At 37.0% G+C, this 18,177-nt stretch overlaps 1 protein-coding gene across 2 annotated transcripts in view; it reads left to right on the forward strand.

Moving 5' to 3' along the window:
• The window catches only part of LOC127440665 (sickle tail protein homolog), a 79,393-nt gene that overhangs the window by 26,758 nt on the left and 34,458 nt on the right, over nucleotides 1–18,177 (forward strand). Inside the window, exons 2-3 of one of the 2 annotated variants that reach the window (XM_051697388.1) lie at nucleotides 6,117–6,397; nucleotides 15,524–15,719. In XM_051697388.1, the coding sequence (XP_051553348.1) occupies nucleotides 6,117–6,397; nucleotides 15,524–15,719 (477 nt within the window). Of the gene's footprint in view, nucleotides 1–6,116; nucleotides 6,398–11,811; nucleotides 11,970–15,523; nucleotides 15,720–18,177 lie in introns of those variants that run through there. The other variant, XM_051697389.1, reaches the window with a different exon arrangement.

Genomic DNA, 18,177 nt, shown 5'->3' on the forward strand with positions numbered 1-18,177 from the left:
TTGCTTGGCTGTTTAGAACTTCTTTTTTACCCTGAACGAAGAATGACAAGGAACATCTACGGAAGTATATCATATCAAAGCAGAATTGAACATCCTAAAGTTGAGTTTGCTGAGTTTTTTAGATTGTTCAACAGTGTATTTGAAGAGTGTGGTTTAAATATGCTGTGGCTGCACTGAAAAATTGATACTCTTGGCTAATAAAGCACTTTGCAGGTTTCTATGGACACTGTGTACTTTTAAGACTGTGAGAGGGGCTACCAAAATAATTGCAAGGTCAGGAATAAGCTTAACAGGCGAGGCGCATTCCTCTCAAAGTGTAAAGATCATAGACAGCCAAGTAAAACACTCAGATTACAACCACCATATTAATAGAAGCTGTTGTTACTATTTTAAAGGCTGTGGCTAAGTATTATTAAATATGTATGGCTAACTTAATATTAAGCTCTCGATTTGTTTTTAAAAAGACAATTGTTCATTGTTAGTTAAGTTCATAGTGCATTAACTAATGTTAACATGTGTAACAGTTGATTTTAAAAATGTATTTTTAAATGTTGAAATTAAAGTTAACCAAGATTAATAAATGTTGTGAATGTATTGTTCATTGTTAGTTCATGTTAACTAATGTTGTTAACTAATGTTAACAAATGGAACCTTATTGTAAAGTGTTAACAAATTACTGTTCTTTTCAGAGAGATTTTTTCTTCTGAATTGCATTCTTTAAGGCAAAGGAATACTATTTCTATGGCTTGGCCCTGTATTACAGTAATTGTGTGATATTTAAAGGCAATAATCAAATTATCAGTCTGATTAAACACTAGAGGGCACTGATATATCAGAGCCATTTGTAGCAAACTGATTTCAAGGATTAGCTGTATTATTTGAAATACTGTATTACTGAATTACGTGGCATGCTCTACAGTTTTGTATTCGTGTAAATTCACCCTCCTGAGGATCTGTTCAAACAGGTCAGGGTAAAAGTCAGTTGATGAGAATGATGGATGTGTTAACTTTATTTCATTCATATAGTGTTTGTCCCCTGAGTTACATTAAACTTTAGAGCATTTATTGCTAGACTACATGTGAATGCCAAACACAGTTAAGGATTTGGAAGATAATGCAATTTTCCCATAACAGGGCAGAGAGGTAAGTATGCAAAGCTGCTTATCATGGTTAGCACAGGCGCCAACACCTAGAATACAAGCGCTGTGCTGAAAACAGATTGAAAGCAAGTCATTAAAAAAGTCCCACATAATATGACTTTGCTGAATTGGTTTTACATAATACTTGGGGATTCTCAGCTGAAGACACTGCACTGAATACTAATCACAATACACTGCTGTCAGAGCATTCAAACTATAGCAAGATGGCAGACACAAAGCACTCCAGCCAAGCCAGCATGATGTCAAAGGGCATAATTAGGATGTTCATGCTATGAGCCAAAGCCTTCCTTGTCACATAAAAAAAAAAAAAAAAAAAAAAAAAAAACATTACTCTCAGTTTGGGAAAACACTAATGGCCTTTTCTGAGAAATCATTGTCTCATTGTGGGTCTCATGAGTCATGACTAACCCTGGTCCCTCACTCTGGATGTCATTTAGTCGGATTCTCATGTACATAGCCTGTGTATTTCAGAAGGGAGTAAAACAGTCCTTGTTTCCTGTTTGAAAACAGCTGATGTCTTTACTTTCTCTGTCCATCAGTTATGTGGTAAGTGATATGAACTAATATGAATATGAAATGCAGCTCATGTCTGTGTCCCTATAAATGTCTCCCTATGTCTCACTCTTTTTATATTTTTAAGGTATTATTTTCATATGCAAATGGTACATTTTTAAAACCTCTTAGTACAAAATTCCAAAGAGGTTATTAATGTAATACAACTCTAATTTTATTCAAACCCTATTAGGGCTGTAAATGTTTCCTCTCAAACAACCAACATATAAATTGTTTTAAATTATGTGTCTGTGACATACTGTATAATGAGATTGGTTTAATAACCAATACACAACAGTCTTCTTTCAATTTAGTCATTTTAATTCAATAGCAAACATTTCAGAATAATTGTTTCAAATTGCTCTTAAAAGTAATGAATAAAAATGTATTAAAAAGGATGATACTGTATTGCACAGTTGTTAGCCTATAAATAAAATTAATTATGTAATAAGTGTGTAATACTGTTTTGAAAAATGACCACTGACTTGTGGAAATAATGCCAAAGTAATTACAAAGCTATCTTGCTATGGAATGGCCAGATATCAGTTGTGATATTTAAATTCACAATATACTAGAAACAGATGTTTGCAATTGGTGGTTTTAATCCCCTGCTGTCAGTGCATGGAGCAACACCATGAAGCAGAGCTGAGTAGGCCAAAGAAAACATTATTTGTTGCTCTGATGTTTCATGTTGAAATAAATAACCTGGCTGTGTAAATGCCACTACACTATTCATGACAGTATAATAAGGAATTGTAAGAACAAAAATGCTCTTTGCTACTTTTGTAGGGTGTGCCTCTTTTGTTTATAAGGTGTGCTATATTACATTAGATGCCTTCATCATGTTTTGGTATGGTAATTGATTTGTCATATATTAGAACATGATCTATCTTTTGTCTCATACAGTAGCTATCTGTGGCTGATTATTCTTTCAGAAAAAAGCACACAATGAATCTATTGTCTGACCCTCTAATGGCCCCCTCAACAGTGGATTAAGTGCTTGACTATATGGCTTGTGACTGCTTTATGCTTAATGAAAAGGAAAACTACCCATGCCTCAAGAGTACACCTCTCATGAAAGAGGAAAAGAAATCAAGATTTATTTCATTTTTAGAGGAAAGCAAATAATAAACTCAAAGCCGATCCTGTAAATCCTTCAACCTCTTAACATTGTCCAGGCTAGTAGCTTAGTGGAGTGATTACATACAGTATGTGTTAAATACAGTCCAGTATGAACATGAACCTTTAGATTAATCGACAGAGTAAGACTTTCAAATGTTTTGTGGTGGAATTTCAACTGAGAAATGACTCATGCTATAGGTTTGCACTTCTACATGCCCACACCAAAATGCTTAAGTTGAGGAGATACAGGTTTGCCATTTAGGACCACATGTCCACTGGCAACACCTGTGAATGGAGAAGAGGATATCCTCTCCATGAAGTGACCTCACAGGCTTGGAAAATGACAGACAATGCCTGGATATTCTCCAGTGGTAGCCTGTTTTACTGAAGAGGGTTTTCCAAGGAAGTGTATGGATAAGAAAATATTTTTTTCTCTCTCTTTCTCAGAAAAATGCATGGAACTGGACAACATTAAAAGAACATTAATGTTTTACACAGTATTTCTGGGAAATTTGAGAAAGCACAGAAAGATATATACCTAGGGGCTATCCAAAGCTGCTGGAGATAATGTTAGATCTTTCGTTCTTCTGAAGTCATTAAAAGGTATTACAAATATAAATCTAATATAGAAGATGGACAGACGGACAGACGGACAGCTGGACAGACAGACAGACAGATAGATAGATAGATGTGTTATTTGTTGTTATATCATTTTGCACATTGAGTATCACAAATTTTAGCCCAAAACAATTTTTAAATAAGGCAAAATATGCACAAATAAAATGTATAGAAAACTAATTTGATTAAATATAAAAATAACACTGGTTCATAAATGGTTGTTTGTCCTGGTATAAAATGTGTGATATCAAATTTAAATATCATAAAGAACTATAAAATCTAACATGAACAATTGAAATTAGAACAGCAGTATCCTTCTCTCCATTTCTGAGAAAAATTGCAGCATTATTACTACTTATTAATACTGTCTGCATGTGTGATAGCTTTCAAGGGAGTGTAAATGTTTGGCTACTGCAATAGAAACAACAATCAGGCATTCATACATAATCACCACAGGAACAGCTGGCTATCAAGTTATCTATGACCACTCAACAGCACTAACCATGTCCTTTCTCATAGGGGACATCCTAATGATGATCACACACAAAGCACGGTTTTATTTTATTTATTTATTTCAAATGGGTGAAAAAAATAGGCAGGGACATCTCTCTTCTGCATGAAGGCATGTGGAGGTGCAAAGTGCCTTCACATTTTTTAATTTCTCCTCTAGTACAGATAAATAAGTTATACGTTCTTCTCAACAGACCTCATTCACAATATGTGACACATTCTGCAAAAAAACAAAAAAAAAATAAGACATTTTCCCCTACGCAATATATTTTATGGGGAATAAGTGCAAAGACAAGCAAACTGGAAACATTTTCATCTGTCTGAACCTCTTCAGTCTTGTTGACAGGATGATTTTTCTTTCATGATGTCTTGGTGAGGAAAGCAGTCTTTCAATGTGCCATATGGCCCTCATTTCTTCATAACTGAGTAGTGAGGTGAGGACAGCTCAGGTCAGGGTCAGAGAAAGTAATTGGACTGGACAGTTAAAGGATCAGGGCTTGAACCAACCCCTGCCAAAGAGATTAAACCTTATAGGCTGCCAGTGTTAGGGAAACACACTGTTCTTTGTGTCATAATCTCTCTAATGACTATCTGGTCTGTGGACAAGAACAAGGCCAGTAGTACAACCAACATGAAGTCAAAACCCCACAGTATAATGTCTGTGGGTAATCTTTTTGGCCCTTGAATGCATGCTTTTTTGTTTGTACACTACAAAGTACCCCACTGAACAGATTATTTTGCACCAGCATGAATTTCCATGGTTCAAGCTGGTTTATGCTGGTCTAGCTGGTGGACCAGCACAGCCATGCTGTTCTCCAGGTCAATAGACACTAGTTGACCAAGGAAGTCCTGATGGTTACACTTACTAAGAAGCCTGATGGGGACACCTGCACACCAACATTAAAAACACAACATTTGCTTATGACCAGCAGTGTTGGTCCTTTCAACAGTGTAAAGGTCACATCGAAGTACAAAAAGAAAACCTTCTTGTAGACCTAACCTCTGTCCAACCACTTTATTTGCCTTATTTATCCTTAATTTTGAAGCTTATTAGCATGGGGAAGATAGTGGCACTTTAAAGGATAATTAATGTGCTGCACATACCATAGCATATTTCCTATCTGCTGATGAAAGTTTCTCAGATACAAAAAGCATTAGAATCTTTCCTTAACAAAATCTTTAGACTCTATGACTCCAGTTGAAATGACCACCATGAGAAAGGAAATTAAGTGGATTACATCTTGTCTCTCATTATCCTCCTGTGATGGAATGCATCTGTCATAGCCAATAATGAGGCAATGTTTCTTTACAGTAAACCTGTTGGCAGACTCACAAGAAAAATGTAATATTGACAATCCTGGGAATAGTCTTTAAGAGCTATGGTTTAAAGTTGTGCTGATGTTTTGAGGGAGTCAGCACATGCCTGTCTTGTTGTATATCAAACTCTGTGCCATTTTTCATTCCCCTACTACAGGTTCCATGAAAGATGGAAATTTAATTTATAGAAGCAAACTTTTACAGTTTTGTGCATTGTTTGCTGTTTACCAAGTACCATTGTGCAGGAGACTTGTGAAGCTTAATCACAGTTTCATTTGTACAAGAAACATTGATATCATAGTATAATAAATAGTTCCCTAAATTACGCATCTCATATTGAGTTTTTATGTTTGTCTCTTGGATACATCCACATAATGACAGATTGTGGAGGCTTATTTGCATTGAGCATGTGTATGTCCAAGCTAACATTTTGTCCATTTGAATAATAATTCTAAAAGTAGAACCAACCTTCTCCCTGAAGGCATCTGACTCATTGCCTGATAGAAATGACCCCTGATTTTGCTCAGTACTTTGACTCCCCACTGGAGGCCCTCAATGCCATGCAGACAGCCCCAGCCAATGATGAGCCACCACACTGAGTGCTCGGAGACCTTTTTTGGCAAGGTGCAAGCTGTTATTGGGAAACAAATGGCCTGTTTGCAGCTTTGCTCAATAATTGCTCTCTTGGCCAGCAGCTGTCTGACTCTAAACTAGTCATTGCCTTGCCTCACTTATCAGACTAATTAACTGCAGATCTTGAGCCAAGTGCAGCTGCCCACTAAGTGTCTCTATCTAATCTTTATTTCTTTGTATATTCTCCTATGCCTTTAATCAAAGAGCCAGTGAAAAGCATCCAGAGGCTGGGCTCTCCTGAGGATGTGGACAGCCACAGCAGGAAGTTAAACAGCGCAGAAGAGAGTGATCAGTCAGACCCCTTGTACCCCCGAACTGTGCCGAGAAGGCACACAGTAGGAGGGCCTCGCACTGCTGGAGACATAATCGTCATGCAATCCTACAGCATGGACCACAAGAAAGATGCCTTTCTTGAGCACCTGAAACAGAAGTATCCCCATCATGCCTCCGTCATCTTGGGCCATCAGGAACGACTCAGAGAGCAGGTAAGCTTAGCTCTGCTTTTGTTCCTTCATCCAAAGGTACACAGTTATGTGAAATACTTGAATCAGCTGTTGGTAAAGACTGCACTTTATTTTATTAATTTTCTAGCTTGACCTTTAAAAACTCCACTACACGAGTTTCTGCTCATTTACATAGTCTTAATTACAGAACATCTTGAATACAATTCAAAATGGCACCATCAAAAAGAGATGGATGTATGAGAATATATTAAGCAGCAAAAAACAGAGCAGTCAACAATGTGAATAACTATTATGGAACACAACATTTTATAGATTTATGTTGTTCTTTATAAATGTCACATCTATATGTGATTTTGTTCATGTTGTGTTTTCATGACTTTTATTTTGAATTAGTTGTCTTGCTTCCTGTTCCATGTCATGTGGTTTCCTTGTCATGTGACACTCTTGTTCATGTGTTTATTAGTTTGGTTCATTGTCTTGTTATCAGTTCTAGTTTGTCACTGGTTCTTGGTTTATTAGTCTTGTCACCTTGTTATTAGTTCTGTCTTGTCATTGGTTGTCTTTTTAACTTGTTTACCCTTGTGTGTGTATTTAAGCCCTCTCATTTACAGTTGTCCTTTGTCAGGTATTGTGTAATGTGGTAGTTCAAGTCAAGTCAAGTCAAGTCAAGTCAAGTCAAGTCAAGTCAAGTCAAGTCCATGTTTATAGTCTGTTTTGGTTCTGATGCTTTCGTGTTTGTCATTGCAACTTCTCTTGGGCTCTTCACATCATATTGTCTTCAACCTGCCTGGTCAATGTTACAATAAGTCATTAGATGTTTTCATAGGCAATTAAATGCCATGTTATTTAAGTGTGTCTGTAAGGCATTTTTTCAAAGAGGTGTAAGGAGATGCCTTGTAAGATGCTGCTGATGTGTTCCCATATTTCATCTCTGCAGCAGACCATTCTTACACTCATCAACATATGTATTACCTGACTTTAGACAGATTAAGGTGCACTGACAATTTTATTGTTGCTGGTTCCTGCTTGACATTTTCAATGTTTGTTGGTTGGATAACGTTGAGTGTTTCATTGCTACTTTGTACAGTCATTTAGCTTAATCTGTTTCCATTAACAATTGGAGAAATAATCAGATGTAATAAAATCATGTTGATATATTAATATACAACATTTCCACCTTTGTTGGATAATCGCACTCAAATAATTAAGTAAGATTAATTATTTAAGCAATATCACACGAGCAAAAGTGCGATATGGCCCTACATCAGCACTGCTGAGATTCGGCCGCAGGCTGAGTGCCGTAGGTAATCACAGCAGTGCTGATTTAGGGCCAAATAGCACGATTGCGAGTGTGATATTGCTTATATACAACAGTTCAATGAACAAGTAAATTTAAAAAAAAAATTTGGAAAAACTGAGTACGGTCATAAAACGCATTTGTGCATGGAACTGCTTGCTTACGCGATGGATCAGAATCTGCTGTTGCTGGTTCAAACCAAATGATGCATCCAAGCCTTTGTTAGTAATTCAGAAATTTCACTTCAGGAATAGTATCACAGCTTGTGCTGTTTCTAACAAGTTATTGGATAAACAAGGATGGATGTGTGTGTGTGAGCGAGAGAGAGAGAGAGACAGAGCGTGTGCGATCACCTGTTGCCACTCCCAAGCAGAAATGCTGTCAGCTTTCTGAAGATCAGCTTTCTCAGTGGAAAAATAGCCGTCCAAGTGGGGGTATTCCTCCCTATTTCGTGGTAGCCGGTGCTTCCCTATAGAAACCGCAATGTCCTCCGCCATTTTAAACTGCACGTCCTCTCCAATATGGAAACTCCGGTGAGAGGTAAGCGCCATGAGTTGTGTTATTAATCAGTCTGTTGTGTCTCTCAGCTGTGATGAGCCTTAATGCTGAAGTTGTTTGTTTAAAGCCGTTTAAAGCTATTTCCTAGCTTTAGTAGTGTAGTAGTAATACAATCGATCACGAAGAGCTGTTGTATGTAAACACTGGCTGATGCGGATTCACTTCACCTCACCTAACTGGCTCATATTACACACAAAAATGATCTTTTGCCACCACCTGCTGCCTAACATATGTAATGTAAAACAAAATACATGTAAAGAGACACACATACTCTTAACACATATGCACTGCTCATACACTTTAGTTTAGAATGGCACAAACACAAGCGGAGTGATGATGGTGTGAGACCAACAGTGCTCATGGAACATCTCTCGTCCAATCAAATTCGAGGATCGGAACTAACTGTTGTGTATATGTAAGGAATAACTGACGACAGACCATTGAATTGTTGAAAAATAATGCGCGTGTCGTGACCGTTGCACCTCGGGTGTGCATTATTAGAGATCACTTCTGAGATTACCTTCTTTGTTGCAACTCTTGTCAGAAGTAACATCACTTCAAAATCGCCATATTCCCGTTATAAACCTTAACAACTCTTTTTCATCCCCACTGAGATGCAGGAGTGCGCTGACATGACATGACGACTCCGTTTTTCTCTCACGAGTATGTTTGGGCCTTAAGTGTGTGCGTTAAGCATATAATGTGTGTCCACGAGTGTGGGAGTGTGTGTGTGTGTGTGTGTGTATGTGAGAGAGAGGGAGCTCAAGGGTTTTTCCCACAGATATCTCAGATAATATAGAAACTGTTGTATTGACCAAGTGTATCTAGCTTTAATACAGCTCAAACCTTCGTTGCTAATTCGAAAACGTCATGTTAGAACCAGCAACGAACCAGCAATGGAGGCTTGCGCTGCTTTTCTCACTCTCTCTCTGTGTGTGTGTGTGTGTGTGTGTGTGAGCGAAACAGGGGGCAGGGGGTAGCGTGGTGTTTTCCACTACAGCTATGTGAGGCTGATTAGGGCGAAGTATATTGAAACATTAAAATTTATTTCAGATAATAGAAATTGTTGTATTGATCAAGTCGCGGAGGTGCGGCTCTATTTGTCACTTGACTGGAGTCTCAGTGTGTGTGTGCGTGTGTGTGTGTGTGAGCGTGTGTAAGTGCGGGGAGCCGAGGGAGCATGAGGGCTCTTTTTAACTGAAATTGAAATATATGTAGGATATTTTAGACATTGTTTGACATTCTTAACCGATTTACTTTAACCAATGACTTTGTTTATATGGTTATTTTGTTGTGGTAGCCTGTAGGGCTCTTTGAAATAATTTGGCAAAGTGATATGGAACCGTTATGCGGTCAAGACCTGGAACTACTTTATAGCTGTGCGTTTCCTTGAAAAATAATTGCACACCTTAGAACGTCCGTGAACCAATCAGAATCAAGCATTCAACAGACCCGTGGTATAAATATAGATATGTGATCACTGATTTAAGTTTAATTTGTATATCAGATGTACAGAGGGAATGCAATACCATGGCATCTCCAGATGACTGCACTCGAGTGCAGCTGAGATCCAATGCGCAAGTGGTGTTTTACACTGATCAGTTTTGCCTTCAAACCCAGTTTTGTAGCAAAACGCATTAAAAAAATAAAATAAAACGCATGCTGTGCGAAATGTGGCACTTAGGCCTAATGTAAAATAATGTGCGTTTGTAGCTGAACCTTTAAGGTCTGAGTTTTGACAGCCATACAGAAACTTCACTCTGGCTGACTCTTGCTCAGATATGTCACCAGTTTGTATGTTCACTTCTTGCATGTTTTTTAAATATGTATTCAACTAGAAATGTACAAAAATGTGCCATTTCAAAATGGCACTCTTTTAAATGCCTATCTAGGTCCAATACATGTGGCAAAACTGTGCCGTCTTAGGGTATGTTTACACGACAACGATGTACTAAAAACGGAAAAGTTTTTCCTTTGCATTTTTGAAAAGTTTCGCGTACAGACGACAACGTTGTAAAAACGATCCCCGTTCACACAGATCCGCGAAAACGACTAAAAACGCTGTATTATGCATGCCAGGCCAGCAGATGGCGATGCCACTTTGTAAAGAAACACTATGCGCCTGCGCACATAAGCAGTGAATACAAACAATGAAGATGGCGAAAGCATCGAGCAATTTTGTCTGGACGGACGATGAGGCTGCATTATTACTACAATTACTTTGCTGGAGAAGCGTCAATAAACTCAAAATCTTGAGCAGCACAAACACAGTTCTGTTGTCCGCCACTGTAGTTTTGAATGTCTCGCGCGTTGTTTTGAAGTACTCGCGCGCATGCCTATAGACTGAACTCTCCAGATTATTCAATAAACTCTGCTCATTTTTACCATCACTTCATCTCCTGCCTTCTTCTGTATTCCCCCTGCTGACTCTCGGGATGGTAGGAGAGTAAGTTAACATAAGCTGTTGATGTTGACTGGTTTTAGATATTAGACATAACTCTGATATATGGATATCTTCTGACAGAGAGAGAGGTCTCATGTACACTGGATCTAACATGCATTTTCACTGCCTCATGTTTTCATATTCTAAGCATATCATTGAATACTGTACATGGCATCACATCTCTATCTATAGGCTATATACATAAACGGTGGGTGAATTAATTGCAGGGTAAAGGTACATCAAATCAAATTAAGTAAATAAATAAATTACATTTAAAATACAAATACATTTTTCCCATCTGAATCCATACATTAATTTCAAGATTTTCAAATTGCAGGTTCTGCCAACTGTACAATGTTCACACTCCATACAAAACACTCCAAATGAATAAATGGTTGATTATTGTTATTTGCACAGACACCAGTGTTCATACTGATAATTATACATCTCAAATTGATGCCTATCAATCCATCATTCTTTATATAACACGTAATACATGTGCGCATGACGTCATCGTTTTCACAAATTCGCGTTTTTGTACGTTTACACGGAGACGATAACGGCATCGTTTTCAAAAACGTGCACTTTGAAACCCGTTTTCAAAAGTTTGCATTTTCAGGCCCCAAAACGCCGTTGTCGTGTAAACGAACAGCCAAAACGCATAAAAAGTTTTCCGTTTTTAGCTGAAAACGTTGTCGTGTAAATGGCCCCTTAATTGCCAAATCCGCCAAAACATGACCGTTTTTTTTTTTTTTTTTTTTTTTTTTTTTTGGAATGCGCTTTTATTTAACGTTTACTTACATTTCTTGTGCATGTTCCTTTTTGACATCTTTCCTTTTACTGATGAGGAGAACATGCTCCATGCTCTCCTCACCAAACAGCTCAATTGTTTTCAGACTTTCAGAAGTTGCTCTCAGCTGTAGTAAACAATGTGGTGTAACAGACGCATGTATAATAAAAAAAATAAAATAAAAAAAAAATCACATTTCGCAAGTTCGTCCGAAATACTTTTTTTTTTTTTTTTTTTTTTCTTGCCTAACAAGTCTTTCAGCTAAATTTATAGAGGTGGGTGTGTCTGAACAAGACGCTGATGTCACCGTGCATCTCTCTTAGATCAGTTCACTGGAGACACGCACTTCTGAAGCTGCATAAAAGTATTTGAAGTTCTACAGAGTTTCCGGACAGGACACTGGACTTGTTGGTGTTGACACTTACTGTAGTATTATTATCTGGAATATGCCCTGATCCTCTGTGTGAAGAATCAAGGAGGACGTCTCCGCAAGTTTTGCGTCAAGGTATTGTGAATTAAAAAGGGTAGCCTACAATGGAAATTTTACAGTATCAGCATATCAGAACTAGGTTAGTCTCGTTCAGATGTGAATAAAATAATTTAAAGTAGTGTTGTTTGGGTTTTAAATCATTTAGAAGGCCATGAAACTAAATGATGCGTGTTTACATATAAATAGTGATTTCAACACCTTCTTGCATGCCGCTGGAATACTGAAGAAAATAATGTGTGAATTGAATTTGTATACAGAGAAGTCGTCATACCGGTTGTCTTTTAATTTTTTATATGTGTATGCAAAACAATTTAGCAAAAAAAGGTGTTTTGACAATGATCATATTATGAGATAAACACTACTGATAAATAGTCTATATTTTATGACAGTTATCATGAGATAAACACTTCGTTACCATGGTAACTTGTAAGAGTTTTGTTTTTTGTTTTGTTTGTTTTTTGTTTTTTTTCTTGCAACTTTTGTAAAGCACTTATGTTCCCAGTAGCTGGATCTTGAAATGTAATGTGTCTGTCTCTTTGCACTTTTTGAGCGTAGATTTTGTACATTTCCTTTGTGACCGTGCACAGCCTTAATATCATCAAGCCCCTGACACTGAATAATACTGAAGCCCATCCACCAAGAGAGGTAGTGTGTCTTTCATTCTCCTTTCTTTCTTCAATATTCTCCAGACCCAGAGAGATGGAGGTATGATTTATCTGACCCTGCCAGTGCTTTCAAAGACCTGGCATTAGACCAGCTCAGATGAAGCATGGTCTCTGGCCATTCATCTGCCTGTGATTAGAGAGTGCAGTGAACCAGGCAAGCTGCTCCCCACAAGCCCTCCCTTATGCTTTAAACCACTGTATCCAGGCCTCTCTCTATTTCCCTGCATACTGCAGGTAACAAATTCTGACAATGTCTGAGTACAAACGTATGTTGGCAAGGCTTGCAAATGCATGTGGAATCTGTGTCAAATTGATTCCTGGTCTGATGGATACAGTTTGGGCATCTGGATCTAAATAATGACATATACATAATGCTCTCAAGAAGTGTAACATGCAGTGGCTGTTGTTGACTACTTTTTCATAAATCGCTCATTTGAGAATTAGTGGGGGGGATTAGTGTCAGACTTCTGGTCCTAAGGAATCTTTAGAATGCTGTCTTATTCATTTTATTTAATCCACACAAAGAATACATTTAATGTATCGTTGCATTATGCATGTGTGGAATTATCCCAAATGTCATGCGCTATAAATCATGGGCACAGTTTGATGCAAGTTTTTCAAGTGGAGATAAAAGGCTATTATTTGGTGTGAACACCCGAGCAATTGTTAGTAGACCAACAGTGCAACACCTGTGCAAAGATAACATCAAACTCAAATTCATCACTTTCAAGTCTTTCAGCCTGGGCCTTGGATATGTTGCCTAGTGGATTGCTAGAGCACAGCTTTCTATCACTCAGCACAGCTTTTGAAAATTAGCTCTACAGGGAGCAAGTTCAACTTCACTCACTGTACAAACCACACTGCAAAAAGTCATTTCTTGGTATTTTTGTCTTGCAGTAAAAAATATCTAAACTTCCTTAAAACAAGACATTTACTGTATGTGAAAAAAGGTCACGAGTAGTCATAAGAAGCAAATGACATAAGATATTAAGTCTTGTTTTCAGAGAAATCTAACAAAATGTAGTAAGGTTTACGCTTAAATCAAGAAAAATTTGGTTAAAAAAATAAGAACTTAATAATAACAACTTAAAATAATAACTTGTGTCACTTGAAAAAACATGTCTATTATTCTTACCCCATCTGCATAAAGCTTTTTATTTTTTTCATTATTATTTTAAGCTTAAGTCTCACTTAAGTTTGTTAGATTTCTTTGAAAACAAGACCTAATATTTTACCTTGTCTAGTTTAATGGATGTTTAGGAATTTTTACTGGAAAACAAGACAAAAGTACTGATTTGGTTTTTGCATTCTGTGTGAGTGTGTCAATGTAGTGGTAAATGGGTGAGTGTGTGTCAGTTTACCTCTGAGCAGCTCACATCCTGAGTCATGAATATAGAACTAGTTTACACTCAACCAGATATGACCTTACTCTTGAGTATCAACTTTAAGACTTTACAGTCTACTGTCAAGCGAGAGCCACAAAAAGGTAGAACAGAATTTATTTTTAGATTTGCATGACACAAGACTTCAAATCGAAAATGTCTTAGCTTTATAAAATGTTTTAGCTTTATAGTGCAGCCACTGTGACTAACACAATGAAGTTTTATTTGCTGAAAATACATTTAGAGCTTCAGCTAATCTCTGGAGATGCACTAAACCTTAAAACTTTCAAAAGAATGTTCTGATTTAAATTGCTTCCTCGTAATTTTGAAAATATAGCATGAAGGTTTTTACATAAATGTTTTGAGACGCATTTGTCCGGAAATGCCGGTGTCAGACTTACAGTCTGAGGTGTAATTGTGTGCCTCCTTGCTGACCTCGTAATTGTGGTGTCACTAAAACCACCTACGAAAATGAAGCAGTGCAGTATAGAAGTGCAGAATTGAGATCTTTGGGGTCATTCAGTGTAGTAATCCAGCAGGCGTGCACGGCAGAGCAGGCCAGTGTGCATGCTGCTGTTGCGATGAGATACACTCTGTCTCAGAATATGCAATCTTCTGCCTGTTGGATCTTCCTATTGCAGAGGAGGGAGCAATGACATCCAGACTCAGAATGAGAACTAAACTCGGCATATCCACCAACCTATGTCTGCTGTCTGTTTAGCCCCAAAAGGTATTATTGGGAGGACAACCAAACTATTACTTTAATCTGTGCATATAAGGCTACTAAAGGATAAGGCCTGAACACACTAATTGCTCCTTGTGCATTTACTGCTTTTGTGTGACTGGAGATAAATCAATATTTGTATTTTTTTTAATGTGAGCTAAATTAGAGGACTGAGCTGTAATTGACTTGAAGATGTGTTGGCAGTTGTATATTTGTGTGCACAAAACAGTCGAGGAGTCTTTTTACAGCAGAGTGCTACCTTGCATCACCCCTTTCATTAGTAGATAATTGTTTTCATTTAATCACTTTCAGGCACACAATTTGCAAGCCCTTGTGTTGGTGTACACTATATAAAGGCACCATCTAAAGGCAATAAAATTACATCATCTTCAATTTTTGTTCTGTCCTCTTGGATGACACTGTGTAATTGTTTTTACTGAATAGATCTCTGTGTGCCCCCTTTATGGCATCTAGAGTTATAAAACAGCATTTAGCATCTCTTCACATTCCTCCCTGACCTTTCTGTAGACTCGCCTTTTATTGAGCATTAAAGTTTATGGTGGTGACTCTGCTCACATCTTAGCCTTCAGAATTGCACTACCCTGCACAGTAAATAAGCAACCTATTCCAAATGTGAACCAGTTCAGATACTATACAAATCTAAGGTTTTTGAAAACTGAACTAGGTTTTCATTTTGTCAGTGTTTGATATCGGATCCAGTTTTTGATCATGGTACTGTTTTAAATTATGCAAAACTCTGTGGCTAACTTCTGCTTTGGTCATTGTGTTGTCCTTTAGATCAGGAGTTCTGCACACAGTTTAACCACCCAGCCGGCTGTAGGGGAGCCAGGGGAGCATCTCTCTTTGTTTTCCCTCGACTCTTTGAAGGCCATGTCGGAGGGAGAAACCCCCTCCGCTTTTACCCGAGGCAGCCACTCCCGAGCGAGCCTCCCTGTGGTCAAGTCAACCAACCAGACCAGGGACAGGTCATTAGGTACAGTAAAGTCTCAACTCCTGAATTTATTAACTTGGTGTACTGTATTTCTGGCTTTTTGTTATTGTTTTGTTTTTTGTTTTTGTTTTGTTCTTTTTGCTTTGCTTTGTTTTGTTTTTGCATTATTCTTATTAAAATATAATATTAATTCAGTAACATTTTACATTAAGGTTTATAAAGGGATTCATTAATGACTAATAACACATCTACAAATGCATTATGAATCATTTTTGTGCAGTTATAACAACATGAATAAAAAAGGTGAATTTCATGCAATGCCTGCCAAATAGTAAGCCAATTTTAACTCATATGTTATAAATGCTTAATAAAGACACTTATTCGGGGTCCTGGCTAGCTCAGCGAGTATTGACGCTGACTCGCTCCCCTGGAGTCATGAGTTCGAATCCAGGGTGTGCTGAGTGACTCCAGCCAGGTCTCCTAAGAAACCAAATTGGCCCGGTTGCTAGGTAGGGTAGAGTCACATGGGGTAACCTCCTCGTGGTCACAAATTGTCGTGGGCATTCCAAATTGAGGAGAAAAGGGAATAAAAAAAGACAAAATAAAAAAAATAAAAGCACTTACTCATACGTATTTTAATAAAAATCATGAAATGTCAAAATTCATGATTTATGTCATGATTCAGCAAAAATTGACTAGTATAGATATTAAAAGGTGTTGTGTCTATATTCATTACTGTAATGCCTTCACTTATGTCACTTTCCTGGTAATTTTAATGTAAAAAGAATGGTGCTACACCGAGTGATGTCTTACCCAGTCCTGTGCGGCTCTTCGTGCTCACCCAGTGTTTGACAGTTCTTATTTCTCTGTTGTTTATCAAAAGATTGTTAAAAAAATCTTTAATGATATGGGATATTTAAATTTGAATCGTACATTATAAAGCTTTAAGATTAATTTAATTTATCAACCATCATAACCTAAAAATGGGTACCTTAATGCAAAATGGACACCCATGTTGTATAATTATGAGTTAACCATGAACCATTTATTATCTATATTATCAACCTATGAAAATTTACCTTAAAGTGGACCCCTGTGAACCAATTATTGAGTTACCAACATTAATAAGCTATGAAAGTGTGCCTTAATGTAAAGTGAACATCTGTGAACCATTTATTAATGAGTTACGAACGTTAGTAAGCTATTAAAGTATATCTTAATGTAAAGTGAATGCCTGTGTGAACCATTTATTAATGAGTTATGAATGTTAGTAAGCTATGAAAGTGTACCTTAATGTAAAGTGACCACCTATGACCCATTAGTTAATAATTTACTTTACCAACATTAGTAACTTAAAGTGAACCTTAATTTTAAAGTGGACAGTTCTGAAACATTTTTTAAAAAAGTTTCCAACTCCTGCTCTTCATTTATTAATGAGTGAATTTTAATGCTTCAAGATTACATAATTTATAATACATATTATTCAATAAAAAAAATGAACATATCTCATTTAATATAGTCTGATAAACATTAAACCATGCTGAACTTTACATAAAGCAAATAAACAGTATAACAAACATTCATTAACATTAACACTCAACATAGAAAAATATACATACACTATCATTACAAAGAAATAAACACATTATTATGTATATATACTAAGGCTTTATTGTTAAATTAGACTAGCCTATATTTACTATAAATAGTAAACTAATATATGCAAAAATATATTAAATAAACAAATAAATAATGTTCAGAACACATTTCAGTGAGGGCATAATTTATCTAAAATATAATTAACAAACACCATTTTACAACTATTATATGATAGATTCAGAGTAAATAATTAAATAAAACACCCCAAGTAGTTTCCATTAATTACCTGCTCTCTTCCCAAAGAGTGAGAAGTTGCCCTATCTATACTGTAGCATTTGCCAAGGACGGATTAAGAACTGAGGGCCGGTACACCATGGAGGCCTCCCATGACTTGATTATGTTCACCTTTATGCTTTACAGGATTTTTCAAATTGACGGAAGAAAAGTTGGAGCAATGAATTACACGGGCAATTATATGTACTTTTTAATTATGAACTGATCTAAAATCATGCGTTATTAAAAGGGATGTGCACGGTATTCAAATACAAAAATCACTATTCGGTTATTCTGCATGTCTTTAGAGGTCTTCAACCCGATCTGAGTCTGACAGTACCCGACAAACCTACAGGTTTTGGGCCAGGATCGGATCAGTTTTCAAGTAGTCTATAGGGTAAGTTATGGGCTGTTCACACGTGCGTTGAGGACATGTAAACACGCACTGGATGGACGTCTTTGATCGTTGTGCCACAACTCACTTTTTTCAGCGTACCGCGCAGGACCGTTGCATTTTTTTAACATTTTTTTTTAGACTGTTAAGTTTAAAAGAACTTTAGTATTTCTAACTGCATCTCAAGACACCTGTGTTCTGTTTCACCATTTGTTGCGCTGCATCAAGCTTTTT

The sequence above is a fragment of the Myxocyprinus asiaticus genome, chromosome 5, assembly GCF_019703515.2.
Source record: "Myxocyprinus asiaticus isolate MX2 ecotype Aquarium Trade chromosome 5, UBuf_Myxa_2, whole genome shotgun sequence".
Taxonomy (NCBI): domain Eukaryota; kingdom Metazoa; phylum Chordata; class Actinopteri; order Cypriniformes; family Catostomidae; genus Myxocyprinus; species Myxocyprinus asiaticus.